Source organism: Fusarium vanettenii, assembly GCF_000151355.1.
Source record: "Fusarium vanettenii 77-13-4 chromosome 1 genomic scaffold NECHAsca_1_chr1_3_0, whole genome shotgun sequence".
Taxonomy (NCBI): Eukaryota; Fungi; Ascomycota; class Sordariomycetes; order Hypocreales; family Nectriaceae; genus Fusarium; species Fusarium vanettenii.
The window spans coordinates 964,713-988,588 of NW_003315881.1; the positions used below are offsets into that span (position 1 = coordinate 964,713).

At 52.8% G+C, this 23,876-nt stretch overlaps 7 protein-coding genes across 7 annotated transcripts; 3 read left to right on the forward strand and 4 right to left on the reverse strand.

The window, feature by feature from the left end:
- Positions 1-94: 94 nt before the first annotated feature.
- NECHADRAFT_98755 (uncharacterized protein) lies at positions 95-1,232 on the reverse strand. Its single transcript, XM_003054144.1, has 2 exons — positions 609-1,232; positions 95-552 (listed from the first exon to the last, which is right to left on the reverse strand). The coding sequence occupies exons 1-2, from the start codon at positions 1,003-1,005 to the stop codon at positions 263-265; spliced, it is 687 nt and encodes a 228-aa protein (XP_003054190.1). The 5' UTR covers positions 1,006-1,232; the 3' UTR covers positions 95-262.
- A 290-nt stretch (positions 1,233-1,522) lies between these two features.
- On the reverse strand, positions 1,523-3,898 carry NECHADRAFT_90017 (uncharacterized protein; the record flags this gene model as incomplete). Its single annotated transcript, XM_003054145.1, has 6 exons — positions 1,523-1,645; positions 1,699-1,815; positions 1,863-2,065; positions 2,114-3,471; positions 3,526-3,728; positions 3,797-3,898. 6 exons carry the CDS (start codon positions 3,896-3,898, stop codon positions 1,523-1,525), a joined length of 2,106 nt encoding a protein of 701 aa, XP_003054191.1.
- A 1,245-nt stretch (positions 3,899-5,143) lies between these two features.
- NECHADRAFT_74664 (uncharacterized protein) lies at positions 5,144-5,689 on the reverse strand (the record flags this gene model as incomplete). Its single annotated transcript, XM_003054146.1, has 2 exons — positions 5,144-5,560; positions 5,615-5,689. 2 exons carry the CDS (start codon positions 5,687-5,689, stop codon positions 5,144-5,146), a joined length of 492 nt encoding a protein of 163 aa, XP_003054192.1.
- Positions 5,690-6,606: 917 nt separating this feature from the next.
- NECHADRAFT_74665 (uncharacterized protein) lies at positions 6,607-7,416 on the forward strand (the record flags this gene model as incomplete). Its single annotated transcript, XM_003053434.1, has 1 exon — positions 6,607-7,416. The coding sequence occupies one exon, from the start codon at positions 6,607-6,609 to the stop codon at positions 7,414-7,416; it is 810 nt and encodes a 269-aa protein (XP_003053480.1).
- Positions 7,417-10,691: 3,275 nt separating this feature from the next.
- On the forward strand, positions 10,692-12,248 carry NECHADRAFT_65563 (uncharacterized protein). The gene is made up of 6 exons (XM_003053435.1): positions 10,692-10,765; positions 10,886-11,010; positions 11,163-11,255; positions 11,314-11,467; positions 11,521-11,726; positions 11,792-12,248. The coding sequence occupies exons 2-6, from the start codon at positions 10,948-10,950 to the stop codon at positions 11,924-11,926; spliced, it is 651 nt and encodes a 216-aa protein (XP_003053481.1). The 5' UTR covers positions 10,692-10,765; positions 10,886-10,947; the 3' UTR covers positions 11,927-12,248.
- Positions 12,249-14,569: 2,321 nt separating this feature from the next.
- On the forward strand, positions 14,570-16,722 carry NECHADRAFT_98757 (uncharacterized protein; the record flags this gene model as incomplete). The annotated part of the gene is made up of 4 exons (XM_003053436.1): positions 14,570-14,902; positions 14,994-15,105; positions 15,231-15,706; positions 15,750-16,722. The coding sequence occupies exons 1-4, from the start codon at positions 14,721-14,723 to the stop codon at positions 16,720-16,722; spliced, it is 1,743 nt and encodes a 580-aa protein (XP_003053482.1). The 5' UTR covers positions 14,570-14,720.
- An 853-nt stretch (positions 16,723-17,575) lies between these two features.
- Positions 17,576-18,871, reverse strand: NECHADRAFT_2154 (uncharacterized protein; the record flags this gene model as incomplete). Its single annotated transcript, XM_003054147.2, has 1 exon — positions 17,576-18,871. A coding segment is annotated over one exon (1,296 nt), but the record flags the coding sequence as incomplete, so codon positions are not given.
- Positions 18,872-23,876: the final 5,005 nt, after the last annotated feature.

Here is a 23,876-nt window from a genome sequence, read left to right on the forward strand (position 1 = left end):
CTATCACTACGCATAATGCGCTCATGAGAAGCGTTTGGAAATGAATTCAAGATGGATGATGCAAACAGCTCAACTCGAGTGAGATGTCAATATTAGTTCAAGATGTATATATCTACAAGCCCATCTCAAAAGACTTTTAAAAGCAACCTAGAAAAACAGAGACACAAAGAGGTCTTGTCTTTTGGACCCTGATTCCCATTCCACTATCCGTCCTCTCCGAAAACTCCATCGCTATGCAAAAAAACACAAACCGTCCATCTTCTTATGACAAGTCCATCTCGTGATCCAGCCTGTCTCCCACAGAGCTCAACCCCGACTCGTCATCGCTGGCGTGTCCGTTTTGCTGAGCCTTTTGCTGGTTAAGCTGTGGTTGCTGCTGCTGTTCAGGCTCGGGACTGAGTGAGGCGGATGCTCTGCGTTTGGAGATCCATTCCGAGATGCTCGTTTCTGGTCCTCCTTCGACTTGTACTTCTCCTGCGTCGTGACCCCTGCCTAGAATCGTTCCGTGGTATTTGGCGTCTTCGCCCGTCTTGCTGTGCTTCTTCTTAAGAGCTACACCACGAACATTAGCACGTCGTCCGTAGAAACCCCAATGCAGCTAAACTCACCATTGAGATAATCAGTCGCATCCATCTCTCCGTCACCGCTGCCAACATCCATCATCTCCTTCATGCGCTGTCCCGCAAACCAAGCGATAAACTCTTCAAGGCCGCGCAGGTCCTCCTTGTCGTGGAACAGCTCCTCGGCGGGTAGTCGCTCAGGCATGAGGGCGCCCGCGTCCTGCAGGGCCATGCGGATGTCGACGATAGTAAAATCTGCGCTGTCGCCTTGGTTGTGCGCCGCGTGGTCGGCTGTGCTCTGGCAGAGCAGGGAGAGGTATCGGGCGGCGAGGTCCGTCAGTGAGTCGAGCACTGCCGGGCGCGTCGAGTGGTAGCCCGTCGAGCGGAGGATCTGAAGGATAGAAGGGCGGAGGAGCGCGTGGAAGAGAGAAGGAGGCGTCGTCATGATTAAGGATGTTCGTCTTGAGCGGTAATTGTAATTCGTCGCGAGGAAGCAAAAGGAAAAAGCTTGAGTGGTGGTGCTCTACTCGTCGTCGCCTCGTTTTCGCCGTGTCTGAGTCTGAGTCTGCGCCTTCATCGGGTTCAAATCTGGAGTCTCGCAGCAGCAGCGCATGTCCGAGCTCCAAGCGCTGTGGGATCGCTCCTGCTCTAGCGATTGTGAAGCTATTCGCGGTGAAGCTTCTTGTTGATGTTGGTGTCGCACGTGCTTGAGCTTGGGGAGAGAAGAGCTTCCATCTCATGGATCCCAACGAGGTTCAGCCTGGCTCAGCCTAGCTAGGGAAAAAGTGGGGACCCTCACCTGAGAAATGTGCTGTTATTGAAGGAACAGTTTTGGTGACATTGATGCAGGTATTGTAGTTAGGTATTCAAACAAACAACCTCCTATTATGCAACCTCGTTCAATTTCAATCTCAATCATTTTTCATCTTACAATCACGCGACCGGGCAACTCCTACAAAGTCTTACATGGTCAACTTGCCCGTCTCCTTCTCCAGCTTGGACTCATCCGCAACACCACTGTACTTGTTGATCCAATCCAACACCTCTCTATGCCAAACCAACGAGTTTTCGGGCTTTAGCACCCACTGCACGAGAATCAGCAACTAAAATCAAACTTCTCTATCATATAGATACTTACGTGGTTCTCATCGGGAAACATGACAAACTTGCTGGGAATACCTCGCGCCTGGAGCACGTTGAACATGGCCAGTCCCTCCGAGATGGGAAGACGATAGTCGAGTTCGTTATGGATCACCTATCATAGAGTGAGTATATTCAAGAAACTATGAGGGAAATACTCACCAGCATGGGAGTCGCCCATTCTCCAGTGTGCAGAGAAGGATCCCACTTTGCATATCCAGCTCGGTTCTCCCAGAGCGTTCCACCAAAGTCATGCTCAGGGAAGAACAGCTCCTCAGTAGACCACTGGTTCTGCGTAGAAAATACACCATCGTGGCATACCAGGGCCTTGAACTTGCGTCCGAGGTCGTGGCCCTGCACCCAGTCTGAATTTGTGTTAGCACTTCAACATCTCCATGGACACTACAACTCACTGATCATGTATCCGCCGTATGACGCTCCAAGAGCAACAGCTCGGTCCGTGTCGACATAGCCCATCTGGTTTTCGATATACTCGAAACACTTGACGAGGTCATCGTATGGAGCACCTCCCCAGTGGTTGGCAATAGCATCAATGTGGGCTTGTCCGTAGCCTGTGCTGCCTGTCGGGTTGGGGCACACCACCACGTATCCCTGCTCAGCAAAGATGGCCGGGTTCCAGCGAGTGCTCCAGTCATCAGTCCAGGCCGACTGTGGTCCTCCGTGGATCAAAAAGGCCAGAGGATACTTCTTGGATGAATCAAAGCTCGACGGCAGCATGACCAAGGCGTGATTGTTGTAGCCAGTCGATCCAGGATACCAGATCTCGGTACACTGGGACTTGGACAGGCCAAAAGACTTTCCGTTCTTAGAGCTAGCCGAAACCACCTTGACCGACTTGGTGTCTGGGTCAAGTACACCGTAGCTTGAGCTCTCAATCCGAGACTTGGATGTGATGAGGAGAGAATCTCCATCTCCCAAAAGATGGGCCTCGACAACAGATCCATCCTCGTGGATAGGCTCTGGGAGCTCCCGAGCCTTGAGGGGATCAGAAGGTAGCTTCCAAAGCACCATTCTTCCGTGCTTCTCGGCGGCGACATACAGCACCTTGTCGTCTTTCCTCCAGACTGCCCAGTCTGGTCTGAGATCCCAGCCACCCTCGTCATCATCCGTCTGGTAGAACTCTTGCACGTTGCTCAGGTCAGTGACATCAGGGATCACCAACAGCCTCGTTTTATCAGACTCGTACTGCTGGTGCCTCATTCTGGCAAATACAAGCTTCTTGCCATCGTTGGAAAAGGAGGGGGCCACGCTGTAGCCCCGTAGAGTCCCAGTGTGAACGACTTGAGGAACGGGAGGCTTCTCAAGCCAAGACTTAAGAGGCACATAGTAGAGATCAGTCTTTGTGTTCCTCGCGGGGTTCAGCTCGGGGTCCTTAGACACAAAAGCAATGCCCGAGGCCGAGATATCAAAGTCACCAGCGCCACCAAAAGGAGGCACGGGACAGCTTAGGCTGGTGCCGGCCAGGAGGTTGGTAAGGCCGGACTGCTCGAGAGCCCATTTGCTGTCCTTCTTGGACAGTACACCATACCAGAGAGAGTTCTGATTCTCACTGTTCCAGGCATCCCAGTGACGGACAAAGAGGCCGGTGTAGATCTTGGCCGAGGTGTACGTCTTAGTCTCAGCCGCAGGCCAGTACATGTCTCCCCGGGGTGTAGTCAAGGCGGAGCAACAGAACGCAACCTCATGATGAGAGATGGGCTTGGCCTTTGGGTTTGCGATGCTACCAGCAAAACAATGGATCATGTGTGGGCTTGAAGTGGTGTTAGTCTGGTTTACTACAATAGTTTGGTGGAGAGATCCTTACGGCGACTTGTCAAAGACGTGCTGAGAGTACAGCATAGAGCACCCATTGTCACTAGTCTTGATAAAGGCAATCTCATGCTTGCCAATCCAGATGGGGTCGCTGGCAGCCGTGTCCTCAGAGATGAGGTGAGAAGAGCCATCATTGATGCTAAGAACGCGAATCTGAGAAGACTTGGCGTGCTTGTCGAACGAGTAGGACGAGACCTGGACGCGTCAGCAAAAAGAGCGACTGCGGAACGGCGGAATTGAAGCCATCGTCAAGGCTAACGCACCGTATAGAGCACCAGCTCGCCGGTGGAGTTGGGGACGCCGGTGGAGCGGCGCGGGGCCGACAGCAGCACCTCGGGGGTGAACCGGGTGGCCTGTCTCGTCATCATGGAGAACTATTGAGAGAGAGGAGGTGATGAGATGGTTATGGGGAGATGGAGCATACAACTGAAGTGTATGCAAGAAAGAAAGAAGAATACGAGGCTGAGTGATGAGAGATGTTGTTGGAACTGTGCCCCGTTGAAACATCCATCATAGGTAGGTAAGAGGTACCTTGCCCCCTCTCTTACCTTACCTACCGTGCCTACTCCTCATCACCACCGCCCGCTCGGCCCCTCTCTTCCGTCCATACCAGCATTTGCCCGGTAACGTGAGATCTCGTGTTTTGTTTCAGCATCAACCGGTCACTTTGGTATTGTTTACTTTTACAGATATTCCTCATTATTCTTATCTGTACCTCTAATTATCCTCAGGTGCCTACGAGGTAATATTATTATATCTTTCTCTCCTTCTCCAAGACCCCGCATTGCATCCGGCAGCCTCTCGACGATTTGGCCTGTAACCAGCAAGGTTCAAGCTCTGGGGAGCGGGGTGGCGTTACCACTGCTATCATGATACGCGTTCACGCGGGCAAAGAAATAAATAAGACGACAGAGCATTTAGATTAGTCCTCATAAATATAGTTAAGTAATTTATAAAAGATATTATAAAATAATATGATAATTAGGCGATTTTTATATATATTTATTATAATTTATTGATTATATTTAGAGGGGGATTTAGTAATAGATTCGTCCTTATGTCTCGTTTTTTCCTTGATCCGGGTGGCGTTGCTTCTAGAACTAGGTCCCTCTCCCCCAGTTTGGAGCTCGTTAGCTCCATCTCTAGCTCTCGATAACCCTGTTGCCAGGTGGTTGGTACCACGTCGGTTCCATTCCCAACCTCCAAGGGAGCACGGGATAGCCTCAAAGCATCAAGCATTCTCTTGATAAAGTAGGCCTCGGTAACTTCACTCTGACCGCCTCCAGTAGACTCAATTGCCCATCATGTCCCTGCTAGTGCCATCACGGCTTCAGGTTCGCGTCAATCAAATCTCTCTGTTGCGAATTACCCTCTTCAGTTCCAGTAAACAATGCACATCTGATGCCAGGGTTACACTCTTTCAGAGCATTAGAAGGACGAATAAGTGTCGCGTGACACTATCCATAAGAGGCAGCTCGTTCAAAGGCCTCTGTTGGACATCTAGCTACCAAACAACTACCCTCCCAAACGCCGCTTCAAAGCCGTAATTCTAATTCAAGTCCAAAACGCCAGGCCCAGTCCATTCTTACAAACACATTTCCATTGATGCTTTACCTCCGTTGGGCTCCAAAGTTTGTTCGCTTCTTGCTCGCTGCCGTGTCGTTCTCGCTATCCTCGTGGTCCACCGTCTTCTTCTTCGACTTGTTCGCGTTCTTACCAGCAGTTGCCGATGTCGGCGTCGGGTGGTTCGAGGCTCCGTCTCGGAACGCGGCTGACGAGGGTGTCACGCCTGAAGCTGGCGTTGAACCTCCTGATCCAGGAGCGATGCCTTCCAGGTTGTTCGGTCGGTACGAGATGGATGATCTTGAAAACACTCGGTTCTGCTCCATAGTTCCAGCCTTGCGTCGCTGTGCTGCCGCGCCACTGGTTCCCTTCATGTAGTTGTCGAAGCCCGTGATGATGTTGCCGCTCGGTGTGCTGTCGAGGTAGGCAGTCTCCTTCTGAGCGATGCCGTCTTCAACCTGCGTCTATCAGAGAGTCAAAACAAGCACTTTTCGCAGCCATCTGCGATTTGAACTCACCAAGCGCCTCTCAAGAAGCCTGCGCTTCTCAACAAGATCCCGCACGCGGGCTTGCGCCTTCTTGTACTCGGACATGGTCACCTGCCCGGCCCCCGATCCAACAGCGTTTCCAGCCTTCCTTTCTGCCATCCACTCAATCTATAAGATGGTCTCAAATCGTTCGGATCGGTATCGCAACGCGCTGGTGAAATGCGACAAAGGTCGAAGTCGTGTTCAGCAAAGGAAATCAAGTTAGGCTGCCTCCGGTTGAAATCGCGGGGCGCGGCTAGAGGCGCTTAACTTCCGCGTCATGCGCGTCAAATGTAAAGTGGATCTTCGCGCTTATGTTTGAACCACAGGCGCAAAGCCCAAACACCATCACCAAAAAGACATGGAGGCATCTCAACCATCCCATTCTTCCTCCAAGCACCAAAAAGATAAATTCATGTGTTACACATGGGGCGTACTCTCCCGCCGGGAATTGAACCCGGGTCTCAAGCGCGTTGTATATGACAAGCTTGCATACTGACCACTATACTACGGAAGATGATGGTTGTGAGCAACCATTGTAGCGAGTTCGGTGTCACGTGGACTTCGGAATGGTGTCTATAACCTCTCCAACAGACCTGGAGATGCTGCCATCGTGAAAGGCAAACAACCATCTCCTCCAGTCAGTGATTATCACAACGTTCCAAAATCATGTTCTTTTATTTATTACTCTAGATAAACCCCATTCTGCTTTTGACCCAATTCCCCCTTTTCACGCCCCAACCCCAAACACTATATATACCTAGCCACGAGCAATCGGTGTGAAGGATGCCACTGCGCAGCACTTGCGTTGTTGTTAGCTTCGATCCCTGAAGAGACGCTCTCGGATGGTTCTCATCTTTCCTGCCATAGGCATGGATTCATGGATGGCTGTAGTTGGCCAAGACTCTACCGCTGGTTATCGACAAGAATCAGCACCTTGCCCCCCAACATTTTCATGCCCAGACTAACCTCTCGTCAAGTAGATGTCGCGGGCTCTGCCTCGGGCTTGGTTGGTGGGGCACGAGATTCATCTTCGGAAACATCAGCTAACTTGTCTCTGGTCCTTGAGCGTGAAGAAGCTGAAGAACTATTGCGTCGTCGACCGCTGGGCGATTCCCGTCTCTTTGCTTGACGTTGGCCACGTCGCCCAGGGCTGGGTTGCCTTTGCCGGCGTCGGTCGTCCTCCCTGTCTGAAGAGTCGTCTCTTCGGCCCTTGCCTTTTGACCTTCGGTCGTGTGCCGCACTGCTGGAACGGCTGCGGCTGCGACTGTCACTGGGACTGCGACCTCGGCCCCGACTTCGGCTACGAGACAAAGAAGTACCCCTGGACCTTGAAGAAGACGCGGATCTTGAACGACGTCTCCGGCGATCTACCGATCGGCTTCTTGAAGAAGAGTATCGTCTTCGCTTTGGCGAAGGAGAACGTCGCTCAGAAGATACAGAGCGAGATGCAGCAGCTCTACGCCCTCCATCATTTCGACGGTTTGCTCGACCTCGGTAGGTATCGCCTCCGGGTGATCGTGATCTCTTTCGCCCGTCTCTGCGTCTTCCGGGTGATGAGGGTCGTCGCCGGCTGTCAGATTTGTTGGTACTGCGCGACGCACTACGGCCGCGCGAGTTCGATCGAGATGAGCCAGATGCTGAAGGCGATCGAGCAGGAGACCTTCGCCGACCAGGTCCAGCTCTACCGCCGCCGCGCCTCCCACGAGGGACGTAACTGTCGCGACCGTAGGAGTCCCTCGAGTCACGGAAGCGGGGACCCGGAGATCGAGACCTCCCACCTCCTCTCCTGAAGCCTCCTCTTCCTCGATTATCGAATTCGCGGTCGCCTCGTCGCCCTTGCCAGGTATCACCACGAGCCGATGCTCGATCTCGACGATCGCGATCTTTGAGGTCGGCTACTTCGCGATCACGGCGATCCCAGTCATCTCGCCTCTTCTTGGCGCTCTCTGCGGCACGATCGGCTTCAATCTGTAGAAGATTTGGTTTAGATTGGAGATACGCAGGTGGCTGCTGTCTCAACGTACCTTTTCCTGGATGAGCTCCAGCTTTTTAGCTTCGAGGAGCTCCTTAGGCACGCCTTGAGGACTGGCCTGGGCGCTCAACAGTAATTTCCATAGGTCTTTGCAGAAAGACGCTGTATCTTTATCGAGGAAGCCCGTGAGTTGGATCTGGAGTGACTTGATGTCTGGCTATCGGCGAAACCATCAGCATGTGTTCAAGGAAGGTCAGGAGAGGTTAGCCGTACGTATCGCGGGCCTTCGATCAGATTAAAGCAAAGCTCAATCACCACGTCGTCTTCGTTCCCAAGGATATCGGATATCTTGCCCGCGATCCATCTAGCCAGACACGTTAGCACGGGGATCAGAAGCGCGATGGACCCAGGAGCACTCACTTCTTCATGACCTGGAGATTGACCTTTTGCATATCAACCTTCTGGCTAAACTCGGGCGGGAACTTGGTCGACTTCAAAAGCCGCGCATCCACTCCGGTAGCCATGTTGGGTCGAATCGCAATGTCAATTTCTGTGTCGAAAGGGGGCGCGTTGTTGGGAAAAAAGCTGCTGCTGGGATGAAAAAGTGACGTCGCTGAGCACAGGCTCGAGTCCACGAGACAAGCAGCGGAGGCAGCGCCGTGGTCGGGTGGTGCACGGACCACCTTTGTTCACTTTCACAGCAGGAGCTCCCTGAGCAGCTGAGCTTCAAACGAAGGGCCTGCCCCGCAGGCTTTCTAGGGGAGCTTGCGCTGTGCAACCACTGAAGCCTCAGCAAAGGCGCGTCACCAATCGCAGCCTGGGATGAAATCCGTTTCTTATTCAACATCCATCTCGTTTGTCGCTGATTGTCTGTCCGAGTCAAGGACTATCTCAAGATGAATACTCTACACGCCCCGACCGTGCCCTCTGGGGAAACCAGCGCTTCTATTACCAACGGCGATGCGGGGCATCTGAGCTTCGCTGAGTTGGAGCGAAAGAAGGATGATATTGAGGCCGAACTCAAGGCGCTCGGCGGAGTGCTTGACTCGGTACCTATGTTCAACACTTGAGCCTGCGGTATCATGTGCTAACAAGAAACTCAGCATGGAGTGGACATGAACACACCTCTCTTGACCAGAGATGGATTCCCTCGTGCAGACCTTGATGTTGCACAGAGTATGGCTTCCAAGTCATGCTTAGCATCTCCCAACTAATCGTTCCATAGTTCGAACCACAAGGGCCAGAATAATCCGTTTGAGGAACGACTACACGGCTCTCATGACCCGGATCGAAAAGTTCCTGCATGAGCATTTCGCCAGCCTTGATGAAAACGATGCCGAGCCAGCTCCGAGCTCTGGCACCCAACCCATTTTGCCAGACTCTTATTCCGCACCCTTGGATCCTCCGTTCGCCAAAGTCAATACCGTCGCCGCGGGAAGTCCAGCAGAGAGCGCAGGTCTTAAGCCAGGTGACGAGATTCGAAACTTTGGCTACGTTAATCGGGCCAATCATGACAACCTCAAGAAGGTAGCAGAGTGTGTACAAGGGAATGAAGGAGTGAGTGGTCATGATGCCGTAGCAACCCGAGCATGCCAGCTAATCTTGCGTCAGAGCAACATTTTTATCAAGGTATCCCGCTTGACAGGCGTGGCAGAGCAACAAGAGCTACGCTTGACTCTCACCCCGAGAAAGGATTGGGGTGGTCGAGGAATGTTGGGCTGTCATATCTTGCCTCTGTAGGCATGAGCAGGCAATGTACGCAAGGACAGGCCAAGGCGTATCCAAGGAAATTTGCAAGGCGAAATATGACCTTGAAGATTTGCTCACATAATGTACGATAAGGTATCATGACAGCAACAATGCAAAAGGAAGTCCATCCATGAGCATCATTTGACCCAACATTGGGAGCCTAATGTGTTGTCTACTTTGACTTTGATGTCCCAGTGATTTGATGCCAAGTCAACAGCCAATCTAGGTGCCTTACATAAGGTATCGCATCGCGGCGCGGCGCAGTTCATGATTACAAAGCACTTGGGACTTTAGACATTAACGGAGAGGTTAAGGGATGCTTAGCATTCGCATCATAATGCCAATATTAATGTGTTAAACATGACAAACATAAACAAGGTAGCTAAGGACAAGTAGCAATCGATCAAGTAACGTGCAGTTTATCAAATGTTCGAACGTTTGCACTCAACAAAGAGTACTCACATAACAATCTAATTATGTGCTAAATAAGAGATAAAACTAAGTAATAGTATCATAAATCTTTGAGTGTTTTATGTATTATATTTAGGGACCTTTATTTGCCTTAGAAAATAGAGATCATTGACTCAGTATGTTGTGTTTTTCTGCGAACGCGTGCAAGCGTAGATCGACGGATTAAAGAATCTGATTTTATCTTCCTGTTGATCACAGGAGTGGAACCCATGTAAGCAGAGAAGAGTGAGCTCGCTGGCAAGGAGGACGCTCTTGTTTCCGATAAGGTGATGATTGCGGCCGAGCACGAGATCTTCGAATCAGACTCTCGAGATTGCCTCTACCATTGCTACCTAAAGGCTGCCTGGACCCTTACTGGGAAAGGGCTGACTAAACACATGCAAGCAAGTCAACATGGCAGTGTCCCGAGAGCAGGCCGCCGCTGGACCGATCTACGATGACAAAAGGAAAGACGAGCTGGGTAAAGCTGCCGATAGACCGCTTGAAATGTCACCTTACATGGATGGATTTCTTTGTTGGGAGCGAGCAAGGCCTGGGCAGCCCAACTCAGGGCAGCAGGTACCCAGGTACTGTAGCCAAACCCAAGGCACCAGCAGGCAGCCCGGCGCACCGCCCGCGGAGCAAGCCGCAGCGAACAGGAGAAGGCGCGCGACCGAGTCAACTCGGCGGTGCCCAATGGCAAGAGTGGAATGTTCCAGGCGGTGACGGCGATAGCAGGCCATGGTGACGCTGAATCGCTGGCAGTGAGTGGGCAGCCTTTTCCGCCGTCATGGATCCGTGCTGCAATATCACGTGCAGGCAGCCCACCCTGGGGCGACTGAATTTTTCGCTTTGAGGCCCTTCCCCTGCCCAAAGAGTTCCCCGCCGCCTTCAAAACATCAGGTTGACCAGCTCTCTTTGAAAGTTCGTCAATCAACCTCGTACCCACCCCCAGCGACGCTCTCCAGGTATTTAGAGTCCCCATCTCCTCGCTTCCCTTGGACTCTCTTCCAGTTCATCACCTCGAACGACACTCTCTTGCGCCGTGCCGCCCGCTTTGCACCCAGCTAACTCCCGCATCATCGCAGCACCCCGCTTGTTTACATCCTCTCCTACCTGTCGCTACAACACCACAGGCCCGACCATCAAGATGGCTGAGCAGCAGACCCCCACCTTCAAGCTCGTGCTTGTCGGCGATGGTGGTACCGGAAAGGTGTGTAGGATTCCATGACGCAGCGCCTCTTTCGCGATATCGTCGACGGTCGCCGAGCTTTCCCCTCCGCCCTAGTCGAATCCCGAGAGACGTGGAGCGATCCCTTGCAACCCATGCCATCAACAGCGACTAACCATACCTTCTGACGATAGACCACCTTCGTCAAGCGCCACTTGACTGGTGAATTCGAGAAGAAGTACATGGCCACCCTCGGTGTCGAGGTTCACCCTCTGGGCTTCACCACCGTAAGTCTTTGCTTGAACCCCACGTTGGACCTGTGCGGGGCGCTAACCCATGTACCAGAACTTCGGCCAGATCCAGTTCGACGTTTGGGATACCGCCGGTCAGGAGAAGTTCGGTGGTCTCCGTGACGGTTACTACATCAACGGCCAGTGCGGTATCATCATGTTCGATGTCACCTCCCGCATTACCTACAAGAACGTCCCCAACTGGCACCGTAAGTCGACCCTGTCCGCACTATCAAGGGCCTCGCTAACGATTTCATGATAGGCGATCTCGTCCGTGTCTGTGAGAACATCCCCATCGTTCTCTGCGGTAACAAGGTCGATGTGAAGGAGCGAAAGGTCAAGGCCAAGACCATCACCTTCCACCGAAAGAAGAACCTCCAGTACTACGACATTTCCGCCAAGTCCAACTACAACTTCGAGAAGCCCTTCCTCTGGCTCGCTCGCAAGCTTGTCGGCAACCCTCAGCTTGTAAGTCCTTTTGCTTTTTTTCTTGCTCACGTGGTGTGGAGCTCAGATACTAATCAAGTTTGCAGGAGTTCGTTGCTGCTCCCGCCCTTGCTCCCCCCACTGCTCAGGTCGACGAGAAGCTCCTGGAGGAGTACCGCAAGGAGATGGACGAGGCCGCCGCCATGCCTCTGCCTGGCGAGCTTTCCGACGATGATCTGTAAATGACTCGTGCGGTCACGGGATACTTTGTTGAGGAGGATGCTGCCGGGTGCCAAAGGAACGGCACGCGGGCAGTGTTTGAGGATGGCACATTGGCAGCCGGAATGACCATTTATGAGGAACGGGGCGAAAGTCCTGGAGTTTACAGCAGCGTGATTATGGGGCGGCACAAAAGATTGGCCGCTATGCCTCTCTTTGATGAGGCAGAAGGGACAGTGCCACTGCAGAGAGCAGTGTCCTATTTAGTTTAGCTAGACTTCCTTCAAAACAGCACCCAGGGCCAAGTTTGCGTGGCTTGGCTAAGACAAAGACCATTGAGCATTTAAGAGGCTTGGTACTTAAGTGATGAGTGAGACCTGGTTGTCCGGGGCAAAGTGAGTAGGTGTTTCACCGAGGGCAGTCTCGAGGCTTTCTATCCCTTGAGCAATTTGGAAGGATTGCTGGCAGTTGGGCTCTAGATCGGGCCACTGTTTGATCAGGGTGATGTTTAATGCACCGAAGAGGACTGTCCTGCAGCTCTGTGCAGATATACATGGACCAGAGCTTGTGAGGGCGGAGCTTGATGCAGACCTGGTGTCACCAACGGACCAGGCGGTCTGCATCTTGTGGATGATTGGACAATGAATGCCTAAACAAGACTTGCGTTTCGAGAAGCATGAAAACATGTCCGAGCTTGTTGTTCAATGTTGACCTAATATATCGTCTGCAGATATTCATTGTTGATTGATGGGACTGGAAGAAAACTCGATAGCCCATCTGTGGTATCTACCCTACGGCAAACAATATCCAGCTTCACAACTTGGCACCAGACGCCAGGCAATGCAATGGATGCTTCTCTGCATTCGATGCAGCCACACTGACGTGATTGCGTTATTCATAACGGCAACGTTGAGTGGTGGCTCGGGGATCGCCGTTGAGGGTGTTCCGAAAACATCCTCAGCTCTTGTTATTTACTTTTTGATGCAGCAGGCAGAGCTGAGACGCGCCTAGAGTGCCCCATCAAAACAGAGTCAGGGTGGGTGGCTATACGGCGCTGTCATGAGATGGGCGGCGACTTTGAGGCAGATAGTAGCACCTTCATCTTGTCGTCTCAAACATGGCAAATACATTCTGGAACGCGACTTGTAAAAGAATTAGATGGCCAGGACCGACGAGGCAGGGATCCGTGTTGATGGAAGAATGAATTCGAGATTAGCCTTGGCGCCGTGATTTAGTTAAATGGATGGGATCCATGGATGGGATGGCGCGCAGCAGCACCCCTGGAGACGGCGTATGCAGCCACTTAATGAAGCAGGGGTGTCAATGAACACGGCCATGAGATGGCCCCCGGGATCATTAAAGCCGTTCACTGACGCGTGGGGCAAAGATGGGGAGCAAAGCAAGGACGGATGGATCAATCATGGATGATGGGAATGGGTGTGATTTAAACAGACCCAGATGAGTGGACTGCATGGCGGTTGTCATTGTTTTTTATTGCTGTCAACAAGATTGGACATGTGGGATGGACTGAGATGCAAGTAATGATCACCTGCAACGAGTTGAATGATCCTTTGGCGCCGTGTCCTTTTCAGCTCAAAGAGGGGAATGACTCGGACGAGAAGAAGAATGAGGAGGGCTCTCCGATGGGATGTACAGACAGCACACCAGTGGATTCAAGATGGATGTGGACAACAAGCGTGTATACGACTTTTAATGGATCATCTCAGCAAAATAGAGTTATGTCTCAATGTGTGCACGCGTTGTTGGTGGAAAAGCGCGTCTTTTTATGGTCGTTGCGGGGGAGATGCATCTGAAAAACATCCATTTGTGATGATTTGATGTACTTTGTATGGGGACGAGTCAGCTCCTCTCGTATCTACCTCAAAACAAGCCAATGCACAACAAACAACAAGAGGAAAAAACAATACGAGGCGCGACACACAAGACTCCTCGGTACACAAGCCCACATATATATACATCATTCATCGCGTCTCTTCAAAAAGACGGTCAAACATCTTGTTTAGTAAACTGAAATGGCGGGAAAGACTAGACGATTCGTAAAGAAAAGAGCCGAGCAGAAAATGTCGAAGGCTGGGAGGTTGGGACGAGAACCTTTGTTGTTCTGTTTTTTTCTCTCAGCGAATACTTTCAGCGGCCAACCCACTGAAGCTGCAGCGATAAATACAAGAGGTGACAGGGGGGCACGTGCAACGCGTGTTTACAGGGTTGCCCGATTGGGATACAGTAGCGCCAGGCGCGTGGCGGGATTGGTCAGAAACAGGGCTAGGGAAAAAAACGCGGAGCAGAGAAGCGCCCAAGACAGAGGGACCCAGGTGCTTTTTTCCTGGAGGGGGAGGGGGGTAGGGGAGGGGGAGCCACAGGGAGCCTGGAGCCACACAAGGGCCTTGGAAAAAAGGGAAGGGACGATGGGATGGGCTGGGGCCGCCTCGTTTTGAAGCATGCCCATTTGACATTCCTCCTCTCCGCGGTTCCACGTCCACGCCTCACGTACGTCCCACGCCCACACGTCGCTCCAGCCCAGCTGCACGCACCAACGACTTGACTTGACGACAACCTCTTCTCTATTCTTTCTCTTTTCCCTTCCTTTCCCTTTTCATTCTTCCTCCCATTCTTCATTACTCAAACCCACCTTCCATCTCTACGCCCGCATCTGCCTCGCGCTCGCTCACCTCACCTCGCCACGACATCATCCTCCCATCCATCAATCTCGAATCGCCTCCTCTTTGACCGCCCTCCTAGGGATGCATATTCCTCTCCAATAAGGCCATTTCCATCACCCTCTTCCCGCCCGCGATCATGGCCACTTCCGCAAACTCCCCCTTCGTCGCCGCCACGCCCGACAAGCACGCTGTTTCGGCTCCCAACCACCATGAGCCCGTCGTCACGCCCCAGAGCCTCCCCCCTCTGGTCGATGCAGCAGTACCCCGGCCTGCACCAGAGACTGAGAAGCATCCCAAGGGAAAGCGAAAACGTACTGCGTATGTCGACGATGCCCGCCAAGCCACAGCCGTTTCTGCGGCCACCCTCCTCGACGTTGGACTGAGCTAATTTTGCATCAATCGCATGCAGGGCCAAAGACAAAATGATTCTCGAAGAGGCATACAGCAACAACCCCAAGCCCGACAAGCAGGCGCGTCTGGAGATCGTCCAGCGCGTGTCATTAAATGAGAAAGAAGTTCAGGTATGGCGGACCCTCCGATCGTCCCTCCTTGATGGCTCCAATGGCAATGCCTGCATTTCGTGTCCACACTCACCACGCGTCATTCAATGGTCTTTAGAACACCCAACTGACATGATCCCTTCTAGATCTGGTTCCAGAACCGAAGACAAAATGATAGAAGGAAATCTCGCCCTCTCTCTCCTCAAGAAGTTGCTGCCCTTCGATATGGGGCCATGCACGTCATCTCCTCCGACCCAATCACGAACACTACCCCGAGTAAACCTGAAAAGACCTTCCCAGCATCCGACCCCGCCAGTTCTCGAGTCACGGATCCCATCTCAGCCTCTCCCCGAACTCTCACCCAGACTCCTTCCATGCCGCGCTCCCACTCAGACCTTGTGAATAGCACTCCCATCTCTAACCGCCACGAGAGCACCCCTCGGCTCCCCGACATCACCCCAAGCCGCATTGACCCTGCCCTCTCTCACGAATCCCATGATGGTTCCCTGTCCAGTTCCATGTCCAGTTCCCAAATCGGATATCTCTCCAACCGTTGGAACAACGTTGGTAGCTCCTTTTCCACCCCGCCCGCGTTCGGCCGTGGCGGTGATGACTCCTTCAGGTACGCCATCTTTGCTATTCTGCACGGCACTCGAAGCTAACAGGTGCAGATTTGAACCTTTCCCGCCATCTTCGTGTACATCCGAGGGCTCTCAGCCTATGAGCCAACCCCAGTCCCAGTCCAAAGTCCGCCTATCACTCTCCCTAGAGGGCAAGGCAGAGCTGGTTTCCAACCAAGGCTCTCCCACTCGTGATCTCCCTCCTCGACCGTCTTCCACCACACCAAGCCTGCCACAGGTGCGGCAACGAAGCCTGCAACGCAGCCACAGCGCAATTCCAGCCATCACTCTTCCTCCCATCACAACTCTTACCAACTCCCTGCCTCCAAGGCTTATGCGAGGTCGGTCTCGTGACGTGCATGCTTGGGAGTCCTGTGCGGATGCTGAGAACCGTGACGAGCTGACAGCCCAGGCCGAGCACGAGTCGAATGGATCGGCCATCGCTGCAATCAGTCTTCTTCGATCGTCGAGCGGGATCCTTCAGCCGAGCAACGCTAAGCGCAATGCTCCCATGCCAAAGCCTCACCGATCCCACCAGGCAAAGAAGGCCAAGCTGAACCGTAGCGGATCGAGCGTGGCGCGATTTGAAGCGGACACCGAGGACACCGAGAAGGCCGACAGGGAGTTTGGCAAGGTGAAGGTCTCGATGCTGGTTTCACCTTCGGGGGACTCGGATAAGGAGAACTGGAGCCCGGACGAGGATGGTAACCCATCGGATGCCTATCGACGACCTCTGCCACCTCCGCCTCCCAAGAGCCAGAACCCCCGTCGAGTCGGACGAGCTCTTCAAGAACAGAAGAGCCCTAGCCTCTTGGCAAATCGAGCCAATACCGCGCCCGCTCGCCCTCGATCAATCATCAAGGAAGGCATGGAGATTTTCGAGGATACGCTTAAGCGGCCGCCACCCCGAGAAGACGAAGTGGATAGATTTATGCGAGGGTCAGTCAGCCCTAGCAAGAGGCCCGACATGGACTGCGTGGCTGGACTGCTCTCTCTGAGCCAGGGTGCCTGGCGATGAGATGTGTGCTATATTGAACCTCATGGACTTAATGGACGGAGGAACGCCTCTGAATGACTTTCATATCATGTTGGAGGCTGCTGGAGTACGATCCCAGAAAGGGTGACCGAAAATGTTTGCATTTACACGACCTGCTATTGTCTCGGTTTAACGGTTCGGGTACGGATGGTGTTTTGTTAAGTGTACTGGCTTGATGATGGTGGGGAATTGGCTCTGGGCTATGTACGGATGGTTGGGTTACTCGGATGGTTTGGTCTGTAGATATTATCGACATTCGCCCGAGAATGCTTGACTTGGTACAGCCAAGGTCCAGCTTCTTGAATGGAAATGAATGCAAAGATTGACATGATAATCAACTTATGAAGCGCCTGGTACTTGGGCTTGGTGCTGGATTGACTAGCGGTGATATCTGACTACACATGCACGCTACGATGAGACACAATGGATTAATGTGGCTCATAGACCTGAAAATCGAGGCTAGGGGGGTTCATCACCGAGTTTATTAAGCTTAAAAAAAGCATAACTAGGAGCCTAGGAGCGCGTTCTTAGCTGGGGTCTTGATGGCGCATAGTTGACACCAAATTGGTGTTGGATATGGCCTCGGGCCCATATCTTGATTGTCTAGGTAGGTATGTAGTAGATATCTAAATGTCTAAGAAACCAATCCTTCTTATTCTTGCTATCCCGGCTTTCCTCCTGCCAGATTGAGGTTTTTCCATCACCCTCTATGTCTGGGTGCTCAAAAGAGAGTATTAAAAATGTACCAAAACGCCAACAACTCCTTGCCAGGGCCCAACCCTTTCCAACAATACGACAAGCCAGCTAGCGGCAAACAGAGAGCTCGAGTGTTTCCTCAAAGTCCAAGGAGGCTCATCTGGCGACGGATGGGACTTGCGCTGACGCTGCCCTCTTCGCTCGCATAGCAGGCACTGTCGGTATCGATATCCCAACCAAAGTCATCCTCATTGTCGTTCTCCGCGGTGTCGGCATCAAAAGGCTTCTGTGCAGCGGCACGCACGTTCCAGCGAAGAGTGCGGCTCACACTGTCGAACCACTCTGTGTCGGTACGTGTGACCGTGGGGAACGGGTACTGAGAAGCCGTGATGGTGACGTGGTCGCCCTGGCGAAGCTCAAGACGACCCTTGCCGTCAAAAGCGCAATAAGCGGTTGCGCGAGAGTTGCGCGGAACAGAGACGCGAAGGGCCATGGTATCAGAGAGGACCATGGGTCGGAAGGAAAGGGTATGAGGGCAGATGGGTGTGAGAAGAATGGCAGGAATATCTGGATGCACCAAAGCACCACCAGCGGAGAGAGAATACGCAGTGGAACCTGTAGGGGTGGAGAAGATGCAGCCATCGGCCTGGACAACGGTGAGAAGCTCGTCGTCGCCGTACAGCTCGAGGTTTGAGACATAAGGGGAAGGACCTCGATCGATGACGAGCTCATTGAGCACCTCAAATTGCTCAGATTCCTCGGGCTGTGCCGAGCCGCGGGCACCAGACCCACGATTGTTACGGTGAACAGTGCAGGTGAAGCGCATGCGGAGGTTGATCTTCATGCCATCGTCACCCATTACTCTGTTGAGGTGCTCCTTGTACTTTTCAAACTCAAAAGTCGTCATGAAGCCGAGGCTGCCGAGACTGAATGAGAGTACAGGGGGGACAATTCGCTGGAACAGCCAAGAGGTAAAAAGAACGGTACCATCGCCGCCGAGGGTCAGGACGAGATCGAACTTTTCGGGTTGGCTCCAACACAAATCAGGAGTCCAGTACTTGAGCATATGCTGGAACCGCGGGTTCTCGGCGAGCAGTCCAGATGCATCGAAGCGTCGGGAGCCACGAAGCTTTGCGTCGACATAGACGTTGACGCCGAGGTCGGAGCCGTAGCGTGGGGTTCGCAGGAGCCAGGCGGCGAGCTCGCGAGTGAGGTAGACGAGCTGGTTGTCGCGCGCCTTGGTGACAATCATGATGTTGCGGACGGCACGCTTGATAGGACGACGCTGAAGTTGCTTCGAGACTTCTCGAACACCGGTCGCAGTAGCGACGAGACGGGAATGCGACATGGAGACATCGTTCTTAATCTCCTCCAGAACCTTGCCGATGTCGACGGCATCTGCGAATCGCTGATGGTAAAAGCATGGCGATTGCAGCGTCGAGGCCAGGATTGTCGCAGCTACATCGGAAGAAGTGGTATCGGCGCTGGTGGTGGAAGTGTAAGTCCGAGCAGTAGTGGGCGTAGGAAGGGTCGTGGGGGTTGAACGGGATTTTGCCAGGTCGTTGAGCGCATCAGTCAGGCTCTGCGAGGATGCAGTGCCACGGGAGGCATTCATTGTAGCGTTTGGTGCGCTGGACAGGGCCGAAGTAGCAGACGAGGTTGAAGAAGATTGCGATTGAGATTCTATTTTCTCGCTGGATGAGAGCATGTTGTTGAGCGAAGCTGGTAGCGCGAGCGAGAGAGCGTCGGGTTTATGTTGTCGGGAAACCGAAGAGGTCATAACCTTCGGGGCAGGATTGGCCCGATGAGCCTGGGGCTGAAGTGAGGCGTAGGATGAAAATGAGGCAAGGGAAGAAGGAGGCAGAGTTGAAGGAGGAGAGAATGGTGAAGCTATGTTTGACAGAGCCGTGTCTTTTTGGGGAGATGACAATGCAGCAGCACTTGAGGGTCCACAGTCTCCTACAGCGGCGGCAGAGGGCGACCGAGAGTGAGGTTTTATAGTGTCCCTGTCCCTGGGCAGGCCTGCACGAACTGGCGACGACAAGGACAAAGGGGAGGGCAATGGCAACGGTGTGCCAACATTCGCTTGTTCAGCTGTACCCCGTGCTATCTTATCCTTGTCGACGTCGTCGGCGAATGCGCTGTGGTTGCGAAGGATAAGAGGGCAGGACGAAGACGAAGGAGTTAAGCAACCGCCTTCCCGGGGGCTGCCAAGCGGTGGGTGGAGAGCCGTGGGCGACGCGGCACAGAGCACGCCTGTCATTTTGCCGGTGCTGGTGGAGGAGAGGTGGACTAGACTTGGATAGACTTGGAGGGGGGCGAAGGAATTGGTGGACTTGATCAACAGAAGCCGCCCAAGTCTTTCCTTTTTGTGGGTTAGAAGTCGAGAGAAGCGAAGAAGGACCCCCAAAAGGATCAAAAACCAAATAAACCGGGGGGTTGATGCAGCAAGCACGCGATGTGTCTCGCCGTCGTCCAGTTTTGTCTCGTGCTTTTCCACTTTGTCTGCTGGCCCAGCCTTTTGTTCAGCTTGTCACCCCTTTCTCTCGTTTCCTTGTCAGCTGGCGATAGCAACAGAAACTCCCTGCTGCAAAGTCCGACGGGGGGGTCAAAGGGCGGAGAAGAAGCGGAGTCTAGCGGAAGATGCGAACAATGCCGTCGATGTATCCGTATCGGGTACGGGTACCACAGGTGCGCTGCGCTGCGCTGCGTCCACGTACAGTAGGAAATCCGGCCGGTAGGTGTGTCGCAACCGATCAATCTCGCTCAGGCAGTAGAAACCCACCAGGGGCCGGCCCGACAGGGAGGATACAAATGACGTCGCAGCGCGAGTTTCGTCTCGATCTCGTCTTGTCACCTCGCGTCCTTGTGATTCCCCAGACGGAACACAAGGGTAAACGGGAGATTGAGTCAAATCACCTGGCCATTCCCATTAGCTTGTTGGTCACTCAGATTGTATTAATAGCCGCCATGCAAATGCCTCTCGACTTGGAGCGGTGCGGCTTGCCAGGCAACACCCAATTGGGCAGAAAAACTCACCCACTCTTGTAGTCTTCGTCAATCGAAAACTGATTCCCGAGACCCCCGTGACAACTAATTAGAGACCGTTGTCAAATCTCGTCAGAACCCCCGTCGGTTGCGGGGGGCAGACACGGGCAGTGAGATGCGCCAGGGATGGCAATGGCGTCCAAGGCACGCACACAACAAGAGCCGAGCCGAGCGGGAGGGACTCGCCGCTATTGGTGGTGGTTGTGATGAGACGACTCAAGCCGCAGAAGCACAAGGTGCACGTGGGTGACGCGAGGAATTGGGACCGAGCACCAAGAAGCCGGGTCGCAATGTTGGTTTCCCCTTGTTGGTTTGACCTTTGTCGGTTGCGGGCGACGTTGGCGATGTTGGTCGTTACAGCAGCAAACTGTGGACTGGATATGGAGGCGTGCAGGGGTTGTCAACGCCAACAACGGTAAAGGCGACAGTTAACGGGGCCACGGAAGGAAGAGGCGAGGACCACGGCCGAAGCAGGATAGAAGCGCAAGGACCAAGGATCCAATGCAAGGACCGCTTCCTGGCTGCAGAGTGCAGGATGCAACACGGACGCAGCGACCAGTCTCAGCTGCAGGCCGCAAGATGGATGCGATGCAAGATGAGAAAAGGCGCAAGCAACCCTTCAACGACCAGCGAAGAAGTCTGGGGATGAGGCGTGAGGCGTCGGGAAGCGCAGCACGCGAACAAATGAGAACAGGAGAGGAGAGAGGCTTGAAGGAAGCCGGGTTCTCGGTTCACAAAGCGGATGCCAGCGCGCAGCGCCAACTGAAGTCGCCCAGACCACAGACAATTTGATAGAGCAAGGGGTTGACGGTCAACAACCACCTGTCAAGGGACAGTAATCAATCTGTAAGCGAGCGAGCGGCTGAGCAAGCAGAGCAGACAAGACAAGACAAGACAAGAAAAGTGAAAGTGGGTGTGCTATGCAGGAGACTCCAGAGCCTTTCACTGCAGATTGATCGAACGAATGTATGAATGAGGGAGATTAAAAACAAGATGTAAAAGAAAGGTACCGAGTAGGTGGTTGTTGAATGGAATGGTGAGACCTGCTGCCGTGGACCAAGACAACTGTTTCTCGAGGGCGCTCCTGCTGTCTTTAATACTCTATTTTCTGTCCATGGTCTTGCCTTGAGTCGTCGTGAACGCTGGGTGTTTGAGTCGCAGCTTCCCTCTCTCACCGTTTTCTGGGGTCTAGCGTTAGAGAGACGAGATACGCTGCTACGTACAGCGATGGATCCCAACCCCCTTCCAAGAACCGACCCGACACCAAAACAAAGCCCCTTCTTTTGCCTCCTTGTGACAGCTCGTCTCCTTCGTCTGGCGCCGGCTGAGACGTCGATTATCGACGACGTTGCAATCTTTAGTCAAGGGGGCTTATCCCATCGTCGTCCTGTTACTCCCTTCCCGGTGGGTGGATCCTGGATCGAATCGGCGATGGGTTTCTAACGGTCTGGGGCTGTCGCAGATTTCCACGCTCGGTTTAGCGAGTCTATCTCCTTGCTTCCACCAGAGCGCACTTATCACCATTAAAGCACTATCTAAGACTCTACGAAATTAATATAAGAGTAGGTTAATCTGTTATCATAATTTTGGTGAGTATAGAAAGAGACTCCCCATATTTGGTCCAGACCCCTCCTGTTGATAGTCCCGCGCAAGCAAGGAGATGTTGTGGCTGCGGTGGCTGAGAGGTTTGAATCATGCGCATTATGCGCATTATGCATTGTATCCATGGTCCTTTGATGGTGATGGTTGAGCGACTTTGTGATTCAATTTCTGACCGCTTGCATTATGATCTTGCTCGTGATTCTAACAACACTGCAATGCCAACAAATATCATCTATTCTTGCCGATTTTACCTTGAAAATCGGTGAGCAAAACAGTCACTAGATGTTCCATATCATCTCGCCTCCATCCGCTGCAACTCCAGCTGTCATGGATGTTTGGCAGCTGTGACATGGCGGATCAACACCCACAAAGCCAAGCACAACCAACACTTGCCCATCGAAGCGCATGGCCGAACTGATAGGCTGTGGCAGGATGTGGTGAATGTCACATTGATAGGATGCCTAGTCTAGGGCAGACTCGAAAACACGGCCCGCTAATACTGTGGCAGTCCGTCTCATAAGCGCTCTGCGTGACCCCTAGGTTGCTTTCATGGAAGCGATTCGAGAACTTGCAGCGAGTCAGTTGCCATGAGAGACACACTATCCCTTTTGCTATCTGCAATAGTTGGTTCTCGTCACAATCCACTAGACGAGCTGAAAATAGATACTGGTGGTTGTGCTATCACGTACATCATCACAATCACTCCAACCCAACCCAACAACCATCACATTTTATCACATGGCGAGATAAACGAGTAAAAATTCAATGTATCTTTCACCTTCTTCCTTTCTACGGTATCGCAACGGTATTCGCAAGACGGGGTCCTTGGAGTTGGTTTCGAGGCTACCCCTTTGGTGTTTGACGCTATGGTGAAACACCGCCTGGTTCTTAACCAGAGAGGAGCTATACCATAGATTTTTCGTCCGCCACCAGCCCAGCCCAGCCCGGCTAGGAGTGCCGAGGCTCGAGCCGCTTATGCTTGGCGGTTCCTCGAGCACTTTGGGGTTGTTGCTGCTTGACCCATTGGAGGCTGGGATCAAATCTCAGATTGTCGGAAACCGCCAAGCATCTGCGGCTGGCCTCAGAAGAGCTCGGTTAGCAGTTCGCCGCGCCCTGATGCTGAGATCCATATCAATGCACATCTGAAAAGTGATATCTCGTTAGGCGCGGTCAAGGTTTGATGCCCATCTTGGCGGTAAGTGGGAGTTAGAGAAACCCGGCGCATCATCATGCACTGGATGTGGCACGTCACTTCCAGTACAGGTCTTCTTAGCAGTTCGCCGCTGAGGTAATAAAGGTGAACCTCGAGGAGTCTGAGGAGGAGTGTACTGGACAGCTTGCGAATCAGGGAAACCGTGGACATTTCGTAGGGGCTCTAGGCCGAATGGCATTTGAAAGGTGTGTGTTCCTTTTCACAGGTCGCCAGAGCACGTACGCGTATCCCAGTTGCTTTAGACGTGGGACTCTGTAACGTGCTCGGCTATAGCATGGCTGAGTTGAAAATCTCCTGATAAGTGCAGCCGTCTTTTGTACATGTCGCTAGGACAAAGGAGTGTTGATCTATCATGTGGTTGCGTAGAATGATGGGATACGAACTCCTACATTGAGAATAGTTGAATCACCGCAAAGCGTTTTTTTAAGGAGAGATTCTCCAATCGATGTGATGGGACGTATCGCGTAATGCACTTGTAGCATGTTTGCTCTATCTAGGTACTTAGGTAGAAAGGGGGTTACTGAGCCATCATGATGTCTTAATTGAAGTCTATCTCAATGTCAAGGTCTCTTTCGGG

Excerpts from the sequence above, each read along its gene's own strand:
- NECHADRAFT_98755 (XM_003054144.1), bottom strand. The coding sequence starts at position 1,005 with ATGACGACGCCTCCTTCTCTCTTCCACGCGCTCCTCCGCCCTTCTATC. Across the intron at positions 553-608 it reads TGCGACTGATTATCTCAATG|CTCTTAAGAAGAAGCACAGC; the intron begins GTGAGTTTAGCT and ends TTCGTGGTGTAG.
- NECHADRAFT_65563 (XM_003053435.1), top strand. The coding sequence starts at position 10,948 with ATGGCTGAGCAGCAGACCCCCACCTTCAAGCTCGTGCTTGTCGGCGAT. Across the intron at positions 11,011-11,162 it reads GCGATGGTGGTACCGGAAAG|ACCACCTTCGTCAAGCGCCA; the intron begins GTGTGTAGGATT and ends TTCTGACGATAG. Across the intron at positions 11,468-11,520 it reads GAACGTCCCCAACTGGCACC|GCGATCTCGTCCGTGTCTGT; the intron begins GTAAGTCGACCC and ends ATTTCATGATAG.